The sequence below is a fragment of the Gracilinanus agilis genome, chromosome 1, assembly GCF_016433145.1.
Source record: "Gracilinanus agilis isolate LMUSP501 chromosome 1, AgileGrace, whole genome shotgun sequence".
Classification (NCBI taxonomy): Eukaryota; Metazoa; Chordata; class Mammalia; order Didelphimorphia; family Didelphidae; genus Gracilinanus; species Gracilinanus agilis.
In genome coordinates, this window is record NC_058130.1 from 238584228 (window position 1) to 238608270 (window position 24043).

A 24043-nucleotide genomic window follows, 5' to 3' on the forward strand; every position below is an offset into this window, starting at 1 on the left:
AGGAAAGGCTAAGTATTTCTATTTCTTTCCCTAAGGGCTACAAAGTTGTGATATGCAGATGATTTCAGAGCCATGTGGGGCAGTGATGGGCAAACTTTTTAAAGAGGGGGCCAAAGGAAAGGAAGAAAACTTTAGGTGGGCCAATATAATTTATTAAAAAATAACAATGATACATTTTACAAAATTCTTGTATTTTCTATGCTACTAAGCCCTATTAATGACTGAATGATTATGAAGGAGAAGAGCCGCATCTGGGCCATGGGCCATAGTTTGCCCATCACTGGTTTGGGGAAAGGTGATACATATAAAACCTTTATGTCCTGTTGTACTCTTTGAGTTTATGAGGGCACACAACGACAACAGAAGAATTACCATGTATCCCTATAATATTCATTAGACGGAACAAAAGGAATATTAGAAAGAAAAAATAGAAAGACTCTTTGAGATTCAGGGAGAGAGGTAGCCATGAATAAAACCAAAGTAAAATATAATCCTATAAAAATATGGTTATCTTGGCATCACCATGGGATAATCTGTTCTGGAGAGAAGATATCTAACATCTAACTACCTCTTTAAGCATAGCATACTAATGCTCTGAGGGACTTTTATGGTATAGGTAGCTAGTTCCTTTAGGCAGAGGAGCTATTTTATTTTCTGTCTTTTTATCACAACATTTCTTCTTAGTTGTCAAACTACCAATAGTTCATTGCCCCTTCTAATCACCACTATTGCCATAACAATTCTTTTTCCTCTTATTTTTTTTTATTTTTCAATTTTCCTGTTTCTTCTGTCAATTCTCCCCTTCTTTTTGCCATGAAAGGATAGGAATGAGGAAATATTACAATTGTTCCTTTCCTCTTGGTGCATAAACTGGCCAATCCCAAGGTATCAAATATAATCCTTAGCCTTGCGTTTCTTTCTTATGTTGGTTGTTTTAATTGCTGTTGCAATTCAAGAGCTAGGTTTTTGCTGCCACTGATACCCAAGTGAAAGAAAATAGCTTGGAAGTTCAAGACCCTGGGGGTTCCAAAGGGCTAATCATATTATGTAACTTCAAAATGTACAACTGAAATCATAAACTTAATGTAAATTTAAAAATATTTAACCTAAAAATAATGATAATACTATTACCTGTAATAATTTTTCATTTGTAGTTTTCATTTCTATATACTTGACTTGTTTTTCAGGAGACATATTTTTAATAATGCCATCTGCTGCTTGTTTTTCTTGTTCAATTTCCTCTTCTACTCGCCTAATTTGTTTTTCTTTTCTGGAAAAGTAAAGGATATATTCTTTCTATCATGCTAAATTTAGTAAATGAACTTTCATCAATAAAAATATTCAAGTCAATGTTTGTGATTCTAAAAATCATTTTTTGTTGTTGTTCAGTTGTTTTGTTGTGTCTATCGCTTCATGAACCCATTTGTTATTTTCTTGGGAGATAATGGAGTGATTTATCATTTCCTTCTCCAGTTCATTTTACAGATGAGGAAACTAGATAAATGGAGTTAAGTGACTTGCCAAAGGTCACAGAGGTATTAAGTTCTGAGGCCAGATTTGAACTTAGGAAGAAGTCTTCCAGACTACTTTATTTACTGTGCTACCTCGCTGCCCTAGAAAAATAAAAAATTAATTCTATAAAAACTATCTTCCTCTTTTTCTTCAAAATTTGTATACCTCTAAAAGCTGACCTATCTCACCTCTTCTACTTCTGCTCCTTCCCAAACTGCTTTCAATAGATGTACGCTTCATTCATTAGACAAAGAGGATAAAGCACCTGCCAGAAGTAAGTATCTCAAGGAATCTAACACAAAGATTTTTATAAAACACTAGGGGGAAAAAAGGTAATATAGTAAAATAAAATATTAAATTTCTTTCAGTTTCACTGCATAAATGTTTTAAACTTCTGATATATACATGTATATAGATAACTACATATATAAAAACACATATATGTGTGTATGTGTGTGTGTGTATTTTTCCAGCCTATAGAGACAGAGAAATGGGATCTAGCCAGGAGTATGCCATGAAGATCCTGCCAGTACAAGGGACTAAATGAGAGCCTGCCTGCTGCTGGGCATCAGGTCAAGAAAAGGTTCTAGATCTGGCACAAAGGAATCTGACTTTGTGTGAAGAATAGGAGTTGGTACTATCTAACAGCTCTGTCACTCGTTACTCACTGATTGGAGTGCGACAGTGAGGCTGGTCCAAAAAGAACAGTCATGGTCTTAGGCAGATACTAAACGAGGAGCAAATGGTAGCTATATGGCTTTGATTCACTGGGAGGAAAGAGTACTAGCCAATGTAGTGCTGTGAAAGCATAGGATTTTGAGTCAAAAGGCCTGTGTTAAAATGCCAGTTTCAGCCACATTCTACTTGTGTGATACTGGGCAAGGCCCTAAACTCTCTGGGTTTCTGTACTTGTCAAAATGAGGTGAATGGATCAGATGACTTCCAAGGTCCATCGCAAATCTACATTTACAGTGTGAAAGGTTGTCCTCGAAAGCCTGCTTCGGCTTTCCGCAAAAGGTGCTAGAGACCCAGACACTATGAGTTCTACAGGAAGCAGAATCTTTAACCTTAAACCTCCATTATCCTACAAAATACCTGTTATTTTTTAAAATTTTGCATCTGGCTGGCACTGAATCCACTGCCCTTTTACTACTAGTCACTGTTTGCCCATGTTCACCACTCAGATGTTTGTAATACATAAATAAGAATTAGTTTCAAATCTCATTTTACTGAAGGTTAAAACTGCAGAGTAGAAGACTGTTTAACTTCTGGATGGTCACATCACATAATGACCATTCAGTGTGGAAATGAAATTAAAACACAGGACTCTCTTTATCTTTTTGCTTTCATAAGAGGAGTGCAATTCCACTTATGTCAGGATATGTTTATATGATCTATATTCCTTTGTCATAAAAATGAGCAATTTGCTAAAATGAAACTAAATGAGAAACTTGGTAACATTTCCTGTTGGCATAGATACAAAAATATTATAGGTCCATTATTTTAAGTACTGTGGCACCTACATATTCCAAATATCACTTTTCTTATGGTTATGTTATTTTATCCTTTTAAAAAATGATGGTTCATTAGTCATTAAAAACATGAAAATGATGCCCAGTGCTTTAGTTGTTACGTTGAGTAATGCCTATGATGATCTTAAACTATGCTTCTAGTCAATCTTTTGCTAACGACGTCCTAGCCTCTTTTTCTTTTTTTTTAAGTCAAGAAGTACAAAGGTTAAAACAAAGTGAAATACTATTACAACACATAACTTCTAATGGCGAAAAAGGAATAATACAAGATCTCAACACACCTAGTTTACAAAGGAAAAATAAAGGTAAGAGCCTATCCTATCTTTCGATTTAAAAAAAAATACAATAATTACATACTGTCCTCTTAAGAGTATATTATAACATTCTGCTTTAGCCACAGGACAAAAACATATTTGTACTTTTATATTACTAGAAGGAATGTGAACCTTGAACATAACTAAGAGAACATTTTCCTGATAAAATTATACATTAATACATAGAATTGTTTTCTTATATAAAATCAATGTTTTGTTTTTTTCTACCAAATTTGTAAACTCTTTTAAAAAAAATTATCCAAATGCTTTTATTTTGTGAAGTCTGTTAGCCAATAGGAAAACATTTTTTAAAAAAATTTAAACTTTCTATAATTTTTGTAAAGGAAATTCATCAATTAACAAAAAATTCATTTTAATTACTAAAACATACTTGCTGCTACATATCTTTATCAAATGATAGCTTCCTAGGTGGCTCAGTGGATTGAGATATAAGAATAAAGATTCCAAGAATTTGAATAGAATGCAAAAAACTTTGTTTTCTGTATCTCACTCAACATGTGTAAAGCTCTTTTTGAAGTAATGTAATGCATAGGATATGTAAAAAGAAACAGAATTAGTGTAATGAAAAGAAAATTATTTCAAAGAACCAATATTATTGAGTTCATATTATGCAAAGGCCATTTCAAGCTAAGTAAAATAAAAATAAAACATCCCATGATAATAGCAACGACCTATGACAGTAGCAATGACCCATCTGGTATATGAGATTCATTCTTTTGTAATCAGGTAAGTAGATGATACTGATGTCTACTATAGTCACTAAAAGAAAACAAAATAAAACTTTTGATTAAATCTTCTTTTAATGACACACTGGGTCTTTAGTCAATAATACTTGGTTATTAAGACAACTCTCTAATTTGTCATATGATTAATTTTGGCCTCATTAATATTGCATTACTAACTGCCTCTGTGACCTTCTGTAAGTTACCTAAGATCATAAGATTTGGAGTCAGAGCACCTGAGCTCACATGCTGGTTTTGTTATTTACTACCTGTGCAACCTTTGCTTCTTTGGATCACAATTTTCTCATCTATAAAATTAGAAGATTCATAGAGTCAAGTGCATTTCTTTCTTCAAAAGTCCCTCAGCTTTAAATCCTTGGGTCTTATATTAACTAGATACATACACATTTTCAACTGTATTTACTCTAACTCCTCCCTGCCACTCCTAAAAAATTCCAAATGGTAAATAAAACAAAAGGGTGGAAAAAACTTTTAGTTAAATAGAAGTGAAAGGATTTTAATGAAGGGCAAAAATGGAAATTTTTATTGTCATTAATTGTAGCAAATTATTCTAGACCCTAATTAACACTGAAATCATTGAGAATTATAAAGTCAAGATCAAATTTAAAAATATCCTGCTTCCAGAGTAATAAATGTTGGAGGGGATGTAGCAAAATTGGGACATTAATGCATTGCTGGTAGAGTTGTGAACTGATCCAACCATTCTGGATGGCAATTTGGAACTATGCCCAAAGAGCTCTAAAAGACTGCCTGCCCTTTGATCCAGCCATACCATTGCTGGGTTTGTACCCCAAAGAGATCATAGATAAAAAGACTTGTACAAAAATATTTATAGCCACACTTTTTGTGGTGGCAAAAAACTGGAACAAGGGCATGCCCTTCAATTAGGGAATGGCTGAACAAATTATGGTATCTGCTGGTGACGGAATACTATTGTGCTCAAAGGAATAATAAACTGGAGGCATTCCATGTGAAATGGAAGGATCTCCAGGAATTGATGCAGTGAAAGGAGCAGAGCCAGAAGAACACTGTACACAGAGACTGATACACTGTGGTAAAATCGAATGTAATGGACTTCTGTACCAGCAGCAATGCAATGATCCAGGACAATTCTGAGGGATTTATGGAAAAGAATGCTACCTACATTCAGAGGAAGAACTACAAGAGAGGAAACAGAAAAAAAACAACTGCTTAAATGCATGGGTTGATGAGGACATGATTGGGGATATAGACTTGAAACAACCACACCAATACAACTATCAATAATATGGAAATAGGTCTTGATCGATGACACATGTTAAAACCAGTGGAAATGCGTGTTGGCAATGGGGGAGTATGGGGGGGGTGAAGGGGAAATAAGATTATGAATCATTTAAGCATGGAAAATTTTTCTAAAAAAAAAATAAAAAATAAAAAGAATATTCTGCTCCCGGTTTACACTAAAGTTTCTTAATCTTAGGTCCATGCCTTGACCATAAGTCTTGGGCTGGGTTCTTTTTTTAAAAAAGTTAGCAGGGCTTCTAGGTGGCTCAGCAGATTGAAAGCCAGGCCCAGAAATGGAGGTCCTGGGTTCAAATCTGGTTTCAGACACTTCTTAGCTGTGTGACCCAAGGCAAGTCACTTTAACCCCATTGCCTAGCCCATACCACTCTTCTGCATTGGAACCAATTTACAGTATTGATTCTAAGATGGAAGGTGAGTATTTTTTTTAAAACTAGCTCTTTAAATATAATTGGTTTCTTTTGTTATTCTATGTATTGTTTTTATACATTTAAAAATATCATTCTTAAAAAGAATAACCTTTACCAAAGAGCAAGAGGGGTCCATGACAAACAAAAAAGTTTAAGAATCCCTGCACTAGACTGTTAATCTAATTTAGAATGTATTTGGCTGAAAATTACATAGGACATCTTGGATACTATCCATTAAAAAGGATTTCTGTTATCTTCTCTAGAACCCATTATCTCATCAAGTTTTCATCCCATGTCTCTTTTCTTTCTCAAACTCCTCTCTAAAATCTACATATACTTACTCCCTTGACTTTCTTTTCCCTCACTTAATTCTAATCCTCTAAAATGTAGCTTCTGACTTTCTTCCTCAACTAAAAATGCCTTTATAAAGTTTCCTGTGATCTCTTTAAATATATGTATATAGATATATGCTCACACAAATATATATGCATATGGACTATATACATATATTTTCAATCTGTAAAAATCTGCCTTTGTTCCCTCCCACTTCACAATACCTCCAATTTAAGAATGAAAGAAAAACAAAATTCCTGTTGCAAATATAGTCAAACAAAAACAAATTTTTTACTTTTTCATGTCCTTGGCAAAATAGGTCTCATTCTAGACACTGAGTCCTTCACCTCTGTGAGGAAGTGAGTACCATATTATATCATTAGACCTCTAGAATTATGGTTGATCATTATACTGATCAGAGTTCCTTATTTTTTCAAAGTTATATTTGCCATGTTGTATTCCATCACATATATATAAGAACTTGTTCATCCATTCCCCAATTTATCCTTCTCAGGTTCCCATTCTTTGTTACCTCAAAAAGAGCTATTAATGTTTTTGTACATCCATAGAATTTATTTTACTTAGGACTAATCCTCCTAATCCTTCCTCCAGTCTCACTTTCTCTTTTTCCTTCTGTTTCCCTACTGAAAGACAGATCTGTTCTCAACTGTGTATGTATTCTTCCTCCGTTTGACTAGTTCAGATAAAAATGAGGTTGAAGTGTTAGCTGCTCCTCTGGGTCCCCTTCTCCTTGTTTATACAGATGTCTACTTGTTTACCCTAATCATGTGAGATAATTTTCCTTAATATTCCTTCTTCTCTCTTTTCTTTCTATTCTTTTATTAAAAACATCTATACATAGCAGAACCACTCTATCTCTATGACCCCTGGGGAAACATACAATGTAAAATTTAAATTAATATCCAATAACTCCAAGTGTTATATTTTATAAGATTTATTAGTAAATACTTGAAGTAGAAGAAATGCAAGAATAAAAGTAAAAGCCTGAGTAAAGCCATGTGAGTAAAATTCTCCTGCCTGGCACTCACCCAACCACCAAAGCTATGTTCCCAGGAGCATAGAGAGAGGGCAGAGCTACAAAAAACTTATACCTTCTCTACATTAGTTACCTATTTAGATACGTAAATGGGATGCTGGGAGAGAGAGTGCCTGGGGAGAAAATTCTAATTACATAGTACCATCTCCCCATTTTAGAATGTAAACTATTTATCCTTTTCTAGTCCTTTATTTTCATTTGCATTTACCTTTTTAGGTTTCTCTTAATTCCTGTGTTTAAACTTGTAAGTTTCTAACATAGTTCAAGTCTTTTCCTCAGGAAAGATTGGTATTCCTCTGTTTCATTAAAGATTCATGTTTTCCTTATTCATGATTATACTCAATTTTGTTGGGCAAATTATTTTTAGCTGTATACTTCCTATATACATATATAATCTTTTGCTTTCTGTAATATTATATTTCAAATCTCTGCTCCTTTATATGATCATAATTATGGCTGGAATTCTTTCTGGCTGCTTGAAGCACTTTTCTTTTACTTGAAACCTCTGGATTTTAACTATGATGTTTCTGGGACTTTTTATTTTGAAGTTTCTTTCACTTCTATTTCTACTTTGCTGTCCAGTTCTATGAAATCTGGGCAGTTTTCTTTTAATATTTCAAATATAATGTTTAAACTCTTTTATTTTTGGTCACAGAATTCAAGAAGTCTAATTATTTTTATCTTTTTTCCTTCCTAAATCAGTTTTTTAGGTCAATTGTTTCTGTTATAAGAAATCTTACAAGGGAGCTAGGTGGCTTAGTCAATAAAGTCAATAAAGAGAAAGGTCTCAAATACTTCCAAACTGTGTGACCCTGGGCAAGTCACTTAACCCCAAATGCCTCGTTCTCTTCTGCCTTGGAGATGATACATAGCACTGATTCCAAGAGGAAGGTAGTGGTATAAAACAAAATCTTACATTTTCTTCTTTTTTTTCAGTCTTTTGACTTTATTAAATATTTTTGTTGACTTAAGAGTTACTGACTTCTATTTAGCTCATTCTAATTTTTAGGGTATTTATTTTTTTGCTTAGATAAGGATTGGCATCTTTTGTGTCACTTTTTCCTTTCCAAATCTTTGTTTTGTAATTCTCATTTCATTTCCAATTTTTTCCTCTAGTACTCTAATTTCACTGAACAAATATTTTAAACTCTTTTTAAACTCTTGGTTCATTTCTTCCAGAAATTCTAATTGAATTTCTGCCTAAATGAAGATTTTCCTTAAGGCTTTGTTTGTAAACCATAGTTGCTTATAATGTTTGTTTGGGAGTCCTTCTCTTATGGATTTTTGTCTTTTGAATGTCCCTATAATCTTTAAATAACCAGATCTGTTGAGTCATTTTTCAGTTCTCATCCTCCTTCATTTTTCCCTGGTATTCTGTAGTATTTGACACTGTCAAATTTGACCTTCAGTTTTTGTTCATGCTATCAATTCTTTTCCAACCTGCCAATACAATTCTTCTAAGTCTCTTTTGCTGGCTCATTCTTCACATCACTCTCCTTAATTTCAGATGTATCTGGGCTCTCTTCTCTCTATATACTCTCTCACTTGGACACTGTATCTGCTCACATGGTTTAACTGTCATTTCTATGTATATTACTCCCAAATTAGTCCCAGTTGCTGTCCTGAGCTCCAATACTATATCACCAAATTCCTACTGGATATTTAAAACATAATGTCAGTCAACAAGCACTTAATAAATGCCAGGCATTGTGTCAAGTACTGAAGATACAAAAAAAGGGAAAACATACAAACAAACACTGTCTCTGAAGTCAAAGAGCTCACATTCTAAAGAAGGGAGAAATATGTAATACATAGTGAAAAAGAGAGGTAATTTTATAGGGAAAGGATTAGCAGTGGGAGGTTGGGAATAATTCTAATGAAGGCCTCCTACAGAAGGCAAATTTTGAACTGAATCTCAAAGCCAGGGAAGGCAGGAGTTGGAGATAATGAGAGAAAACATTTCACATATAGGCAAAAGCTAGTGCAAAGTCACAGAGTCAAAAGATGGACCAAAAAGAAGTCAATGATTCCATGAGTCAACAAAAACTACTAAAACATAGTCAAAATACTGGGGGAACAAAATAGAAGAAAATTTAAGATTTCTCACAGCAGAAATAATTATCATGGACAAAGGATTTTGAAGAAAAAATTTTAAATCACTGGATTACCTAAATGCCATGACCAAAAAAGGAAGAGCTTAGACATTGTATTTCAAGAAATCTTAAAAGAAAATTGCCCACACTTCTTAGAACTAAAGGGCAAAGTAGAATTAGAAAGAACCCAGTTATCACTTCCTGAAACTCCAAAATAAAATCTACTTCCTGGACTCCAAAATAAAATTTACCAGAAATATCACAGCCAAAATCTATAGCTCCCAAGTTAAAGAAAAAGTACTTAAGTTAGAGAGAAAGAATTCAACTACTGGGGAGCCACAGTTGGGATCATTCACAATTTAACAACCACCATGATAAAAGAGCTGAAAGTTTGGAATACAATATTTCAGGAGAGAAAGGGCATAGGTTTATAGTCAAGAATAATTTATCCAACAATATTAAGAATAATGATGCACACATGAAAAAAAGATCTTTAACGAAATAGAGGACTCAAGATTTCCTGAGAAAAAGTCTAGAGCTATGCAGAAACTTAAAAATTAGAACATAGGAGTTAAGATAAAAAAGTAAGCATGAATGAATAATGATAAAGGATTAAACAAGGATAAACTGTTTACATTCTAAAATAGGGAGATGGTATATGTATCCCCTCTAAATCCTATCATTATCAGAGGTCAAAGACTGAGGTAGTCAAATTAGACAAGGCCTGTTATGTTTTTATGTAAAAAAAAGAATGTAAAGAAAAGAAGAAAGCACACAGAAAGAAGGAGGAAAAGAAGGTTTAGGGGAAATCATCTTATTTAATCAGAGTATTCAAGTACACATTTATATAGAAAAGGAGAAAGGGGCCAAAGGAAGCAGAGGAGACCATCACCATGACCATCATCACCACACATGCTAAGCAGAGATATACATATTACTAAATAGAGAAAGGGGATGAAAAGGAATTAGGAATTGGGAGGGTAAATTAAGGGAGGGATTAGTCCTAAGCAAAACAAACATCCAGATATTCAAAAATATTCATAGCTCCGGGCAGCTGGGTAGCTCAGTGGATTGAGAGCCAGGCCTAGAGACAGAAGGACCTACTTTCAAACCTGACCTCAGCCACTTCCCAGCTGTGTGACCCTGGGCAAGTCATTTGAGCCCCATTGCCTACCCTTACCATTCTTCTGCCTCGGGAGCCAATACTCAGTATTGACTCCAAGATGGAAGGTAAGGGTTTTAAAAAAAAAATATTCATAGCTCTTTTTGAGGTGGCAAAAAATAGGTATCTGAGGGAGTGCCAATAAATTGGGATATGGCTGAAAACAAGCCATGCATGATATATAAATGTGATAGAATACTACTATGATGTAAGAAAAGATAAAGTATATGGTTTCAGAGAAAACTGAAAAGATTTTTATGAACTGGTGCTGAGTGAAATGAACAGAACAAGATAATAATTTATGCAATGACAATGATAAGGCAAAGACTTTGAATTAGGAAATATGGTTAGAATAATGGCCAACCACAATTCCATAGGATTAATGATGAAACATCTACCTCCTGATAAAGAAATGAAGAACTCAGAGTTCAGATTAATTTTCTTAATGGGAGGAGAAAAAGTGGGGGGAAAAAAGAGGGGAATAGTGATAGGGTTGCCATAAAAAGCTAAGTGCAGAGAAAAACAAAAGGAATGCTGAAGGAAACAAAGACAAGCAAGACAGAAAATTAAAATTTAAATTATTATATACTTTAAATGAAAAGCAAGTTGTACACAAAAGATTCAGTTTCATGAACAATCCTCTTTTATGTTCTACTTTGCATTCTGAAATGCTTATATTATTGATTTTTGTTAAGTTCAATATTCAAAAATAAATAAAATTGAAAAAAATCAAGTAAAGCAAAAAAAAAAAACCAAAACAAATAAAAAATGAGCGAAATGTGATTGCCAGAGATGTTTACTGCTATCATAGAAAATGTTCTACTAGAATCTAGCAATACTAACAAAGTCTAAAAAAGAATAATTCCCTATAGATGGTGAGATTCTCAAGACATTCTTTTTAGAGAACATCACTGATTGCATCAAGTTATAAAATAAAAGAGGCTTAAGAGTAAAAAGCAGCTACTTGACCTCTCTTAACCCACGCATATAGGACTCCTCAAGAAGACATAAAAACAAATCCGGACAAACAAAGGGACCTCACAACAGGGCACAGCATTGAAGGTACGTGGAATAGGGGCATTTCCATGTGATAAGGGGGTGAAATAGCTCTAAAACATGAGCTGAGCAACCCCTCCCCCACCCCACTACCTACAATGCCAAAGCCACCGCACAAGAGTTAGAGCAAGTTTGGAGCACCCATTAAATCATTGGCAGCTACCTCAGGTCACCAGGGCCTGCCCCTGAGAGCAGTAAGACTTAAGACCCCAAGAGGCTAAAGAACAAACGGACTTTGAACACAGACCCTGAACATAGGCGCGGACCTTGAGTGGGGACTCAGTGCACAGGGGTGCATGACTGTGGAAGCAGTGCCCTGAGATTGTTAAAGGAGCTTCTGGCAGAGGAACAAGCAAGGGGACCACCAGGAGGCTTGACCTTGAGAACAACTAGACCTGAGACCTCAGGAGCCTAAAGAGCACAGACAGACCCTGGGCGTGAGGATAAAGCTGAGAGGGCACTGGGCTAAAAATGGCAAGCCACACTCAGGAACCCCAGAAGAGAAAGATCATGAAGAAACCTTTAACACTCGACAACTTTTACACAGAAAAAATCCAGACAACAGAGCAAACAGCAGAGGAGAACAAACAAGTAACCATATCCAAACCTGCCCAAAAAAATGAAAACAGGTCACAAGATCTTGAAGAGTTCAAATCTGAGATTATGAGAAAGATGAAAGAGATCTAGCAAGAAAATAACAGTTTAAAAGGCAGAATTTCACAACTGGAAAGTGAGGCAAGTAAATCAAAGTCCAGAAATGACCAGATTGAAAAGAAAAACCAGTCTCTAAAGGCTAGAATTGGGCAATTAGAAGCTAATGATCTCTCAAGTCAGCAAGATATGTGGAGAAAAATAAATAGGGACAAAAAGGAATATACCTTCTTTTCAGCTACACCTAGTACATTTACAAAGATTGACCATGTAATAGAGCATAGAAACATTGCAAACAAATGCAAAAGAGCAGAAATAATACATGTAACCTTCTCAGATCATAATGCAATAAAAATAATAATTATTAAGGGTACCTGGACAGGTAAATCAAAAATTAATTGGAAATTAAATAATATGATTCTCCAAAACCAGCTAGTCAAAGAAGAAATCATAGAAACAATCAACAATTTCATTGAAGAGAATGACAATGATGAGACATCCTACCAAACTCTGTGGGATGCAGCCAAGGCAGTACTCAGGGGGAAATTTATATTCTTGAGTGCATATATTAACAAATTAGGGAGGGCAGAGATTAATGAATTGGGCATGCAACTCAAAAAATTAGAAAGCGAGCAAATTAAAAATCCCCAGATGAAAACTAAATTAGAAATACTAAAAATCAAGGGAGAAATTAGTAAAATCAAAAGTAAAAGAACTATTGAATTAATAAATAAGACTAGAAGCTAGTATTTTGAAAAAAACAGATAAAATAGATAAAGTACTGGTCAATCTAATAAAAAAAAAGGAAAGAAGAAAACCAAATTGACAGTATCAAAGATGAAAAGGGAGACCTCACCTCTAATGAAGGGGAAATTAAGGCAATCATTAAAAACTATTTTGCCCAATTACATAGCAATAAATATAGCAATCTAGGAGATATGGATGAATATTTACAAAAATATAAACTGCCTAGATTAACAGCAGAAGAAATAGAATACCTAAATAATCCCATATCAGAAAAAGAAATTGAACAAGCCATCAAAGAACTCCCTAAGAAAAAATCGCCAGGGCCTGAAGGATTCACAAGTGAATTCTATTAGATATTCAAGGAGCAACTAATCCCAATACTATACAAATTATTTGATATTATAAGCAAAGAAGGAGCCCTACCAAATTCCTTTTATGACACAAATATGGTATTGATTCCAAAGCCAGGTATTTCTCTCAAAAAAAGAGAAAGAAAACTACAGGACAATCTCCTTAATGAACATAGATGCAAAAATCTCAAATAGAATACTAGCAAAGAGACTCCAACAAGTAATCAAGAGGATTATCCACCATGATCAGGTGGGATTTATACCAGGAATGCAAGGATGGTTCAACATTAGGAAAACCATCCACATAATTGACCATATCAACAATCTAACAAACAAAAATCACATGATTATCTCAATAGATGCTGAAAAAGCCTTTGACAAAATACAGCACCCATTCCTATTGAAAGCACGGGAAAGTATAGGAATAGAAGGACCTTTCTTAAAAATAATAAACAGTATATACCTAAACCATCAACAAGCATCATATGCAATGGGGATAAATTAGAAGCCTTCCCAATAAAATCAGGGGTGAAACAAGGATGCCCATTATCACCTCTATTATTTAACATTGTACTAGAAACACTAGCAGTAGCAATTAGAGAAGAAAAAGAAATTGAAGGTATCAAAATAGGCAATGAGGAGACTAAGCTATCACTCTTTGCAGATGATATGATGGTATACTTAAAAAATCCTAGAGAATCAACTAAGAAGCTTGTAGAAATAATCAACGACTTTAGCAAAGTTGCAGGATACAAAATAAATGCACATAAATCATCAGCATTTCTATATATTTCTAACACATCACAACAGCAAAAAGTAGAAAGAGAACCACCGTTTAAAATCACCCTAGACAACACAAAATACTTGGGAATCTATCTACCAAAACAAACACAGGAATTATACGAACACAACTACAAAACACTTTCCAAACAATTAAAACTAGATCTAAACAATTGGAAAAACATTGATTGCTCATGGGCAGGACGAGCTAACATAATAAAAATGACCATTCTACCCAAATTTAACTTAATTATTTAGTGCCATACCTATAAAACTACCAAAAAACTTTTTTACTGAATTAGAAAAAACTATAACAAAGTACATTTGAAATAACAAAAGATCAAGAATATCAAGAGAAATAATGAAAAAAAAATTTGAAGGAAGGGGGCCTAGCAGTACCAGATATTGCACTATACTATAAAGCAGCGGCCATCAAAACAATATGGTACTGGCTAAGAGATAGAAGGGAGGATCAGTGAAATAGACTTGGGGTAAGTGATGTCAGCAAGACAGTGTATGAGAAACCCAAAGAGCCTAACTTTTGGGACAAGAATCCACTGTTTGACAAAAACTGCTGGGAAATTTGGAAAACAATATGGAAGAGATTAGGTTTAGATCAACATCTCACACCCTACACCAAGATAAATTCAGAATGGGTGAATGACTTGAATATGAAGGGGGAAACTATAAGTAAGTTAAGTGAACATAGAATAGTTTACTTGTCAGATCTCTGGGAAAGGAAAGATTTTAAAACCAAACAAGAGTTAGAGAAAATTACAAAATGTAAAATAAATTATTTTGATTATATCAAACTAAAAAGCTTTTGTACAAACAAAAACAATGCAGCCAAAATCAGACGGGAAACAACAAATTGGGAAAAAATCTTTATTAAAAAAAACTCTGACTAGGGTCTATTTACTCAAATATACAAGGAATTAAACCAATTGTATAAAAAATCAAGCCATTCCCCAATTGATAAATGGACAAGGAACATGAATAGGCAATTTTCAGATAAAGAAATCAAAAGTATCAATAAGCACATGAGAAAGTGTTCCAAATCTCTAATAATTAGAGGAATGCAAATCAAAACAACTCTGAGGTATCACCTCACACCTAGCAGATTGGCTAAAATGAAAGAAGGGAAGAGTAAAGAATGCTGGAGGGGATGTGGCAAAACTGGGACATTAATGCATTGCTGGTGGAGTTGTGAACTGATCCAACCATTCTGGCTGGCAATTTGGAACTATGCTCAAAGGGCTATGAAAGAATGCCTGCCTTTTGATCCAGCCATACCATTGTTGGGTTTGTACCACAAAGAGATCATAGATAAACAGACTTGTATGAAAATATTTATAGCCGTGCTTTTTGTGGTGGCAAAAAACTGGAAAATTGGGGTATGCCCTTCAATTGGGGAATGGCTGAACAAATTGTGGTATCTGCTGGTGATGGAATACTATTGTGCTCAAAGGAATAATAAACTGGAGGAATTCCATGTGAACTGGAAAGACCTCCAGGAATTGATGCAGAGCGAAAGGAACAGAGCCAGAAGAATATTGTACATAGAGACCAATACACTGTGGTAAAATAGAATGTAATGGGCTTTTGTACTAGCAGCAATGCAATTGCCCAGGACAATTCTGAGGGACTTATGGAAAAGAACATTACCCACATTCAGAGGAAGAGCTGCAGGAGTGGAAACACAGAAGAAAAACAACTGCTTGAAGACATGGGTTGAGGCGAACATGATTGGAGATGTAGACTAGAAACTACCACACCAATGCAACTATCAACAATTTGGAAATAGGTCTTGATCAATGACACATGTAAAAACCAGTGGAAATGCACATCAGCTATGGGAAGGGGATGTGTGTGTGTGTGGGGGGTGGAGTAAAGGGGAAAATAAGAGCATGAATCATGTAACCATGTTAACTTTTCTAAAAAATAAATATAAAAAAAAAAAGAAAAAATAAAGTCAGATGGGAGGTCCTGGGTTCAAATTTGACCTCAGGCACTTCCTAGCTGTGTGACCCTGGGCAAGTCACTTAACTCCCATTGCCTAGCCCTTATGGTTGTTCTGCATTAGAATCAATATGCAGTATTGATTAAGATTGAAGGTAAGGGTTAAAAAAAATTTTTTTAAATAAAAAAAGAATCTGACAGAATGAGAAAAGATGGATTTAAATAACAATCTCTCTTGAATCTAAGTTGAACACTCACCCCCATTATACCACCACATGCTACATTATTAATTAATGAGATTTTTTTTCCCAATGAGAAATACTATGTTTTTCCCATAAACAAAGTACATTTTCTAAATAAATAAAAATATATACAACCACCTATATAAATGTGTCAAATATTTAAAACTCCCATCATTACTCCAACTAAACATATTTCACAAGAACTATATTAACAAGAAGCTTATCATCTAAATTATTTGCTATAATAGTGGTATTATTGTTAGGATTAGATTGGTGAAGAATTGAGTCAGTTTCTTTTATCAATGCTAACTGCCTTTTAAGAAAAAAAGTAAAATATAATCTGAAAAAACAAAACTAAATAAAATACTATAATATTAAATCTTAGCTTTATGTGAAAAACAATCTATTTTCTTTTAGGCCCTAAAGATGAAAATCACAAGCATCTTAATCTTGCTTTGGGAACTCTCACTATTAGCAACAGGCCTAAGCTGTACTTTTAAAATAGTAAGTTTTGAAATGAGAGGTATGATTTTTTCATGGAATTTTAATTTAAGAGTTAATTCATAAGAACTCTGATTAACGTGTAACCAATCTTGACTCCAGAGGACTGGTGAGGCTTACCTCCCTCCTCTTAGTACACATATGGTGGGCTATGGGCATATATGCTATCAGACATGATGAGACAGCCAGTCTGTATTATTTAACTATATTTCTGTCACACTACAGGGATCTTCTGGGGAGGGGGGTAGCTACTGTGAAATGACAGTCATATAGTTTTGAACACACCAACAAGGTGTCAAAAGGAGTCAAACTGGCTGAATACTCTATAGCAGGGGTCAGCAACCTTTTTGGCCGTGAGAGCCATAAACGCCACATTTTTTAAAATGTAATTTCGTGAGAGCCGTACAGTGCTCAGAGTGCGCGCTCCTATAACAGCACTTGAAAAAAAATGGACTTTATGGCTCCTGCAGAAAGAGCCATACGTTGCTGACCCCTGCTCTATAAGAATATAAATAGTAAAAGCCTGACCAAGCAAAACATTGTTTTTAAAGTTATCACTGACCTATCTAATCAGTTTATTAGTCTTTTAAAAAAGTAAAATATTCAAAATCAAATCTATAAACCAGGAACAGATTTTCTTTATAGCAGATATGGTTCCAAAAAACATACATATAAAAACAGTTCAACAAAAATTATATTTCTCCAGTATCATAAAACTAGAAATGAGGTTCTTAGAAGGAGAGGGGAAAATAGAAATGGATGGAATGAATTCCAATCTAGAAATATACATCATTTTACTCATGAATGAGGAACCTTTTAAAATCCCTTATTTATGAAAAAAATTATGCTATAGAAAAAACTAATTTGTATTTTCTTAGAATTTTATTATAGTAAAGGGCCTTTTTTGTACATTTTCCTATTGGGAATATTAAAAAGGCTAGTCTTCATTATGTATCAAGTGTAAAATTCCATAGACAGGATTTCCTTTAAATGAGACATATCCACATATTACATAGCCTTTATCGTGGTGAATCATTAGGCAATAATAGTACTACTATAGTATATAATTGTAATGAAGGTGATAGGAGGAATCCCTCCTATCCCATTTCTCAATTAGGTCAGCTCCTCTGGGGCTGGTCATGAATTCTGGCCTCTTGTTAAGATGACACAGAAGCTCCTGATTGGTGTTCCCAATGATTTGGTAATCCTTAATATATACTTATAACTCATACAAGGCTCTTTCTGATTTTTTATACTGATATAGCAGAGATGATAAAGTATGTGTCAAAGGTCATTCACTCAGAAAGAGTCATCTTCCCTATGGGATATAAAGGAGAAACTTCAACAATGGATCCATTTCTTTTTAGCTATCTTCTTCAGGCTTTTCTCTCCCTTGTACTTCCAGAAAGTTCAGGAGGTGGAGTTATTGTGCTCTGCTTTCTTGAAATTATCATCTTAGCAAGAATCTTGGCACATGCTCCAAGGAAAGGGAAGAAGGCATATATAGCTTCATGAAGGGCAAGTTAATCCAGCAAATCACAGGATTCACCTTATTGCCTCTATCATATCAGTATAACAAATCCAAAGCTGCCTTTTGTGATTTGCATGTAATGCAAGATTTCCAGATCCTATGGGAGGTTAGCTTAGAACAGGGAAATGGTTTGACATGTTTAAATACATAATATCAAAAGATTAATTATTGAAGTCCCCTTCTTCAAAACCAGTTCTTTCTCCTCCCTGTTTTTCAAAGCAATTGTATCAGAGTATTATCTTCTGATAATCTGATAATCCTTTTCTGGTTAATGTTTTTGTTCTTTTTTAGGATGGCAGTCAAAACTTCACCGCAAAGAACTATACTTCAGTTCCACAAAATATAAATAAAAATGTTACTCTACTTGATCTCAGTTATAACCAGATCACTCTGAACAGTACAGACATAAGTATTCTTCAAGCATACGTTTTACTAACTGAACTTAATCTGAACAACAACAAAATTGTCTCCCTACGTAATAAAAGTTTTGGTAGTCTTTCCAATCTGGAAATTTTAAGTATTAGCAGCAACTCCATCATTACAATTGAACAGAATGCCTTTGTAGGATTAGGTAAATTAAAACAACTGTGTCTCTTTCAAAACAAAATCTCTCAAATGAATCCTTATACCTTTGTACCCCTAAAAAGTCTGATTGCTTTGAATTTGCAAGATAATATGATAAATTACTTTGATGTTCCAAGACAATTTCAACTGAAAAAAATAAATCTACATGGAAATCCATGGAACTGCTCTTGTGGTCTACATAATTTACAGAACTGGTTGAATACCTCAAAAGTAATGCTAGGTAAGTTATAAAAATTAAGATATTTCAAAAAGAACATAAACTTCACTTCAGGTTGTCCCTCCCGTAAAGACTTGTATAAAACGAAACCATGCAGAAACAATCAATTTGTTCATATTTTGAATAGAAAAGTATTCTGAAAAGCAACAACCAAAAACAACATGAATAGATATATACATGTATGTGTGTGTAACTGGATTCAAACAAAAAAAATTATTTTGTGTGCTGCTGCTTGCATTTCATATTATATTTTTGACTAGCATTTGAGATGGTTGTTTTACTAAAATACTTTTCCTATTGGAATATGCTAGTGACAATATATTGAACCATATGTATTAGACTAAGCAATTTACATGAAAGCCTAATGGTAATCATATATTACTTAAAATATAACTATTTTAAAAGAGGCATATTCAGAATTAGATTCTATGTTTAAAGATGATATGTGAATGCCACTTTAAATTAAATATATGCTGAATGGGTAATTTAGTACCTTCTCACAAATCTCTATTTGTTCCTTCATAAATCTCCTCCAGACACAACTAAAGACCTCTGAGTTGCTTGGTGTCAAAAACTGTCAGTTTTTCTTAATTACCATCTACTGGTACTTTAACTTACAGTATTCCTGAGACCAGCCTCTTTCTGAGACTCTCACTTAAATAAACAACAGCCATCTTCTCTCTGGTTCTCTAATCTCCCTTCCACCTCTCAAGCTGAGAGAACTATTCCAGGTATTTTTATATGGAAAAGGTAACAAGCCTTCCCAATCCCCTTGGATGAGGCAACTTTCTACCATATTCTTTTTTTTTTCCTTTTTCTAATTACAGGGATATTACGATCTCCTAGTTATTACTGGTATAACTTTCTACTTCATACAACCTAAAATGTATATAAAATGAAATTCCTCTTCTTAGTAATATGCAACTTTTACAATGACTTAGTAAGACTTTTTAAGGAAAATGCTTTTGAAAGACCATGTGTCTATTTCAGAGTGAACAGAAATGAAAAACATTTTCTTTACAGTATGATCAAATAGTTTCTAAATTAAATATTTGACTCTGACAAAGCAGAAACTATTAAGGATACTGCTCACATAGGGAAAATTTCAAAATCTGAAAAATAAAATGTGCCTGAGATCGTCTATATATGAATATATTCTATGGTGATAAATTTAGTTGATATGACACCACCAGTAGTCTGAATGAACCTTAACTGGCACAAACTGTAAAGAAGATAGGTAGTTCTCTATTTATTCATGTGGCCAAAAATTACTCAAGTAACCCAGTTTGTATACAGAAATATGTTATGGCTATCCTTACATTTGCAAAGTAATGCATATTATTAGCAATTTTATGCTAATCTAAATATCCGTGGCAATTCTATCAGTACATTTAAACTATATAGGCTTAAATAAATTCTTTATTCCAGGGAAAATTATAATAAAAGTAATAAAAATAAATAAAAGCAATAAGCCTAGATAGAGGGCTGATTTAGATACAATGGCCATGCGACCCTGGGAAAGTCAGTTTCACTTCTCACTGCCCCAGTTACAGACTCTGCAAGACTTTAAGTTACAGAGAAAGCACTGAACTAGAATAGTAAAAGGAAATTTTTTCATAGGTCTCATCCCTACCCCACACCCCTCCTCTCCAAAAGACAATATAGTATGGAAGAAGGAATAATATAGAAGTCAGATATTTAGGATCTAGTCTCAAGTCTGTTTCCAAACAGCTTTGTGAATTTAGACAAATATGTCTATTATCTTCATGAATAATATGAAGAGGTGGAAAAGATAAGCCAGATTCTTTCTAGTTCTAACCTTCTATCACAATATGACTTTAACATAAACTAAAATCAATTGCTTCCCTTTTAATTAAAGGAAATTTAAGTGAATATCAAAATTCCTTTTAAAAAGTAATATTTTGTATTATCTTTAGATAAAGAACATTAAAAATAAGAAAAATATGAGTTGAAATAATAAGATGAAAGGAGCTACATGTTGATATAAATTGCTATTAACAAAGCATATAAATATTATCTTATAACTTATTTTCTCTCCTTCACAGAAAATGAAAATATCACAATGTGTAGCTCTCCAGATGCCCTAAAGAACTACAGCATCAAAGTAGCATCTTACAACAGATGTCATTCAAAATCACCCTTAACTCAATTTTCTAATATTAATTTCAAGTCTTCTGCTAATCCAACATTTTTTCTTTATTTTAATGATACTTCAGACAATAAAACAAAAAATGCAGGTAATGTACTAGATTTTTTAATTTAAATTTTTGTACAGAAATTTAAAATTTCACTTTTCTTACTGTATCCAATTGTACCACATAAAAAAGATTCTAAGTCTACATAAATTATATACATGTTGCAAAACCTCAGTAGACTGTAAACTCCTTGAGAATATGGATCTTTTTTATGTTTCCTAAATATTGTAGTATATAGAGTTGCCATTTGCTTACTGATTTTCAAATGCTTACTGACTGAATTGGATCACAAACAATATATTTAAGTTTTAAGAGAAAAGCAGTTTGACAAGAATCTTCTCAGGTAAGAAGTTTAAATGTTTTGGGTTTTTTTAAACAAATATTCAAAGTAAGGCAGATATTCAGATGCAACTCTTGTGTTCAACCCACAACTTTCCATGGTGGTATCCCTGGCTCTTCTGTTCTCTAGCTCCATTTTCTCACTGTCAATTCAATTCATCAAATACTGATAAGCACTGACTATGTGCAGGACAGGATGAGAGATCATAAGAAAAACAGATTTGAGTAAGATATGGTCTTTATGCTACTCTGCATTCCTGTTTTCCCTGAAGAAGTCTAACATCCACTAACATTTTGTCTGAGCCATTGATGAGTTGATCTTCTGTCCAATTAACATCTGTCATCATCTGTCATTTGATTTTCAAAATGTCTTTATTTTCTTTGTGCTATATTTTTTTGGAGGAGATACTGAAAAATCAAATTCTGGAAAATAAATATTTCCAATAAAACTGTGATTTTTTTATAATGTAAAATCTATTTACATTTTAATTAGCATTATTGTCAAGTACTCAAAAGTTCAGGGTAATAAATACACAAATATATAAGGCACATCAATTTTCACCATTCCAACTCATAAAATTATGAAGAAACAGGCAAAAATTCTGCAAAGATGACTACAGTATAATAATTTCATTATTTTGAAAAAAAACTTAGCATATGCTATCATATACTAATTATTGCCTCAATAATTTGTGCCTCATGAAAGTAGGTGGCAAGTTAGTTTTTTAAATTAATCAATCAAGAAATGAGTTAAATAACATTTTTTTTAACCACATTTTCCTCAATTTGACAAGTTCTTTTTCTTTCTCTTTAAGAAGCTGAGTCTTCGGGTAAAAGCTGGGCCCTCCTTGTCGGTGTTGTAGTTGTGGTCACGGTAACTTCAATGCTGATTTTTATTGCTATCAGATGCCCAACATGGTATAACTTTTTTTTTAGCTACAATCATCGTCGGCTAGATGAACAAGACACTGATAAATTTGAAGGAGATTTTACTGTCTACCCCAATTCTCTCCCACAAACACCAGATACAAACCCAGATGATAGTATAGTGATATTTGATCAATTAAGTTCATTCATGGTGGATGAAGATGGATTTATTGAAGACAAATATATAGATACTCAAGAAATGCGAGAAGAAAATTAATTTTCTTCAAAATTTGATACTTCGTGAATGGACTGACATCTTTTTTAGTTTAATAAGCAGAGATTTTATTGTGCATCAAATATCAAACCACAGCTAAATCTTCGATATTTGTTACAATACACACACATACTCCCATCCCTCACAAATACTTAATGGCCATTATGCAATGTTTAAAACAAAGTTTTTAAGAAGCAGACAAACCCAGTAATAAATGGCAAAGTATAGTACTGTTAGTATGAGGCTCTCAAGCTAATAACCTGTCAATGACTTGACTATTAGATGTTGACTCATTAATATGTACTCTCTAATGCCCTGGTTTTCTCTGTTTATATCAGATCATAAGTCAGGAGTTGGATGAAGCTTTAGAGGTCATTATACAACCATCTCATTTTACCCAAGAGGACATGAGTCCTAGAGAATTTAAGCGATTTGCCATGGGCCAACATCACACAGGTTACAGAGCTGAGATTTAAAATCCAGGTTCTCTCACTTCAAATTCAGCACTGTTTCCACTATACCATATAAAAAAGGGCTGGTACTTGAAAATGGTGGTAATTGAAATAAATTATGTTTATAAATTTAATATCACTTAGAAGATACAATGAATGCTTTCCACTGTTCAAAGGATTTTCCCTAACTCTGGTGATAATTTAAGCAGTGCTTTTTAACCTTTTCCTGGAGCAATCACAAAATTAGTGGTCAATGATTTTAATAATATGGAACCACACTGACATGCTATCTAGAGACTAAAGTGAAATACACAGATACAGAAATTTTATTTATCTCATTTCATCACCTTCAATCAACTGTTTGCAATCATGAAATACAGTTCATTGTTGTAGATGGCTACAAGATATGTAGCAAAATATACTTTTAATTCTTTACCTTGTACAAATGAAAAAGTAAAAGAAAATACTATAAAGTATAGACTTTGTTGTGCCAATAAGAATAATTTAATTTGACATAGCCATCTCCAGAAGAGTAATTGCAAACTTAAAAATCTTCACCAAAAAATATAAAGTTACTAGAGATAGGTACACAATATTCAATGATAATCAGATATTTGTCATTTATAAGGGCATTTATATATTTTTCTAATTTTAAGGATGTTCATAATAAAACATGAATATATGCTAATGGAAGTCATATAATCCCTGCTATTAGGTCATATTGTTATACTATATTGCTGAAAATAATTTTAAAAATATTCAGAGAATAAGAACATATTTTTCCAACTATTTAGCAACCTTCTACTGTTGTTAAACAA

General features: G+C 33.6%; 2 protein-coding genes across 4 annotated transcripts in view; one reads left to right on the forward strand and one right to left on the reverse strand.

Moving 5' to 3' along the window:
- IFT74 (intraflagellar transport 74) overlaps positions 1–24043 on the reverse strand; it is a 97503-nt gene that overhangs the window by 46713 nt on the left and 26747 nt on the right. For all 3 annotated transcript variants that reach the window (XM_044660612.1, XM_044660621.1, XM_044660628.1), the window contains exon 10: positions 1132–1270. In XM_044660612.1, coding sequence (XP_044516547.1) covers positions 1132–1270 — 139 coding nt within the window. The remainder of the gene's footprint in view (positions 1–1131; positions 1271–24043) is intronic.
- LRRC19 (leucine rich repeat containing 19) lies at positions 3224–22988 on the forward strand. Its single transcript, XM_044660639.1, has 5 exons — positions 3224–3349; positions 16661–16747; positions 18567–19080; positions 21144–21335; positions 22448–22988. Exons 2-5 carry the CDS (start codon positions 16670–16672, stop codon positions 22774–22776), a joined length of 1113 nt encoding a protein of 370 aa, XP_044516574.1. The 5' UTR covers positions 3224–3349; positions 16661–16669; the 3' UTR covers positions 22777–22988.